The 3278-nt window shown below is 41.5% G+C and overlaps 1 protein-coding gene across 1 annotated transcript in view; it reads left to right on the top strand.

The window, feature by feature from the left end:
- Nucleotides 1-2529: 2529 nt before the first annotated feature.
- LOC121539445 (serine/threonine-protein phosphatase 2A 55 kDa regulatory subunit B beta isoform-like) overlaps nt 2530-3278 on the top strand; it is an 82533-nt gene continuing 81784 nt past the window's right edge. The window contains exon 1 of the mRNA XM_041847948.1: nt 2530-2935. Within this exon, the coding sequence (XP_041703882.1) occupies nt 2857-2935 (79 nt within the window). The 5' untranslated portion in view covers nt 2530-2856. The remainder of the gene's footprint in view (nt 2936-3278) is intronic.

Below are 3278 nucleotides of genomic sequence, written 5' to 3'. Positions count from 1 at the left end.
AGAACTACACTCACAGAGAGAGATTTGCTGCTGCTGATAATTTGTAGCTGGAAATTACATCAATAAAAATAATTCACATTAATCAGAAATGCCTAGATAAAATGTTACAAATGTGTATGTAGTACATAGACAAATATAAACTGTTTCTTTGTTCCTACACGATTGTTATTGCGTTTTGGAGTTTCACATTAGTCAATGGAGTTTATTTTGGCTCCTCATAGATTAGGCCTACAATTTCATGAAAATATTGAAGCCTAGTACGGGACGCCGACGCCAGAAAGAGGAGGCATATACACTGAACATACTGTATAAATATAAACGCAACATGTAAAGTGTTGGTCCCATGTTTCATGAGCTGAAATAAAAGATCCCAGAAATTGTCCATACGCACAAAAAGCTTATTTCTTTAAAATGTTGTGCACAAATTTGTTTATATCCCTGTTAGTAAGCATTTCTCATTTGCCAAGATAATCCCTCCACCTGACAGGTGTGGCATATCAAGAAGCAGATTAAACAGCATGATCATTACACAGGTGCACCTTGTGCTGGGGACAATAAAAGGCCACTCTAAAATGTGCAGTTTTGTCACACAACACAATGCCACATATGTCTCAAGTTTTGAGGGAGCGTGCAATTGGCATGCTGACTGCAGGAATGTCCATCAGAGCTGTTGCCAGAGAATTTAATGTTAATTTCTTTACCATAAGCCGCCTCCAGTATGTCCAACTGGCCTCACTACCGCAGACCACATGTATGACCATCGTGTGGGCAAGCTGTTTGCTGATGTCAAAATTGTGAACAGAGTGACCTATGGTGGCGGTGGGGTTATGGTATGGGCAGGCATAAGCTACGGACAATGAACACTTGCATTTTTTTGATGGCAATTTGAATGCACAGAAATACTGTGACGAGATCCTGAGGCCCATTGTGAGATTAAGGTATCTGTGACCAACAGATGCATATCTGTATTCCCAGTCATGTGAAATCCATAGATTAGGGCCTAACAAATGTATTTCAATTGACTGATTTCCTCATATGAACTGTAACTCAGTAAAATCTTTGAAATTGTTGCATGTTGCGTTTATATTTTTGTTCAGTATGCAAAGATGCACCACACAGAACGCACTGCAACTGCCTCTGCAACGCAATGCTGCAAGGCAAACGCAGCATTCCATTGGAAATTAATGTACTTCTGGCGTACAAAAATGCAATGAAGCTGTTGGTGTGATCAAGCCGCTACGCTGCGTTTGCCTTGCAGCATTGCGTTGCAGAGGCAGTTGCAGTGCGTTTTGTGTGGTGCATACTGTGCATTGGATTTTTCGAACCTATGCGTCAAACTGTATGTGTAGACGGCTTGACAGAAATGGTAGCAGAAGGTGAATGTTGAACTTTTGTTGCACACATATCCAGATGATGCTGCACACCATTTTGCACAATGATGCTATGAGTGTGATTAAGGCATAATAAAGCCATCGCCTTCTGCGCCCATTCAACACATTCTAGATTTACGTTTTTTTTAAACTTCTAAACAAAATAAATTTTTTGGGGTTCTCATAGGCTTACAATGATGTTTTGATTCTAGCTTGAACAGTCGCTAAGATTATATTTGGTTGTGATCTTTGCAAAATAATTATATTGGATGCAGCAGTTGTTAGCTAGAATGCTAACACTCATTGATATAGGCTGTAGCAAAAGCTAGCCAAAGAGCCATTTTACTTGTGGAAGTTGAAGTGTTTTTTAAGTATAATGCAATTAATTTGCGATGATGACACAAACATTATATTAAGCAGGACATTAATATGAGCCTTAAAATCAAATTATAATCTAAAAGTAGTGTGAAATGCACTCATAAACAACATGTAAATAGAGGCTTTTTTTGATGGTGTTCTATAAGAACTCCCCCTTGTTCTGCCACCAATTTGCGCGCATCGCCCTATTGCGGCAATGTTTGTAAACACAGAAAGGGTGCATGGAAGTATGCTAGAGTAGAATATTAGCAATATGGATGTTGACCAAGAGATGTCACCATAAACCATGATGTAATACCCTCGGACCTCCTGGACCTGTCAAGAGTTTCCATATTCAATGACTCACCCTGATCATCAATTAGTTGGCTAAATATCCAGAGAAGAGACCTAATACAAACTACTTTGTAGCCTGTTTATTGAGGCTTGCTTGACAAGTATTTATCACCATCATCATCTAATAGGCTATTTGTCAGTTTATTTAAAAAATAATTAATATATTTAATTCTGTAGCCTAGCCTAAAACCCATAAAGGACAAGGGCTGAAACACGGTGGATTTACATTTAACTATATATAAATTAAGCTATTTTGATCAACCTCTGTCCTCAAAGAGTTGCGGAATTTCCCCTTCACTTCGCTCTCTAACTTATAAAATGATCTAGGCTATTTAAGAAGAGGGGGCGGGGGATACAGGTTAATTTTGAATAACGCCAAGACAAGGCAATTTCCAACCCCGCCACACACTACTCGGTACCCCTCTCCAGCCCCCTCCCTACCCACTCCCATCAGATATCCGGGAAAAGAGGCGCACAACCTCTTGTCCTGGCCTGCCCGCGCGAAACGGGATGAAATTACACCATGCAGATGAAAACATGTGAACACGGAAGCAAAAGGCGCGTTGTCACGGACATCGCACTTCTCCGCCGCGCGCTGTTATAACCGGTTAACGGACCATGCTCGGCTCTTGCTGTCTGTCTGGGTGAAAGTGATGCGGTCATAGAGCGAGCAGTTCCAGCTCGTTTCCTCCCTCTCCGATCTCGGGTCTCTCTCGCGGCAGTGCGGATGTGGAGTCAACACTGGAGCACTGCCTTCTGCTAACCTGAGAAGAAGATGAAATGTTTTTCCCGTTATCTCCCGTACCTCTTCCGCCCTCCTACCACCATCCTGTCTTCCACATGCCACACCGAAGGTAGGTAGAGACTCACCGGGGCTCTCAGGAGCTGTGTGTGTATTGTGGTTGATAGGAGAGGGGAGTTTAGATGTCTAGTATAGATCTCGTTATATGTTGTTGACCATTTGGTGAACTATACTGCCTAAAGGCCTTAATGCTTTATATGTGCTTCTGACCTTAACTGTGTGAGCTGTCAATGTGAGCTGGCATATAGGGTCTGTGTCCTGTCTGTGGTTTTATCCTGTAGCATGACATAGCCAAGTAAGAGTAGGACAACTGACAACACTTATGAATACAAAAGTCTGGCTATTATATTGGCAAACTAAAATCAAAGCTGAAGTATGTGAAGGTATTTGACATG

This window comes from Coregonus clupeaformis, chromosome 3 (assembly GCF_020615455.1).
Source record: "Coregonus clupeaformis isolate EN_2021a chromosome 3, ASM2061545v1, whole genome shotgun sequence".
NCBI lineage: Eukaryota > Metazoa > Chordata > Actinopteri > Salmoniformes > Salmonidae > Coregonus > Coregonus clupeaformis.
The sequence above is the reverse complement of the archived record's forward strand: the minus strand, read 5'-3'. Positions and strand labels throughout refer to the sequence as shown.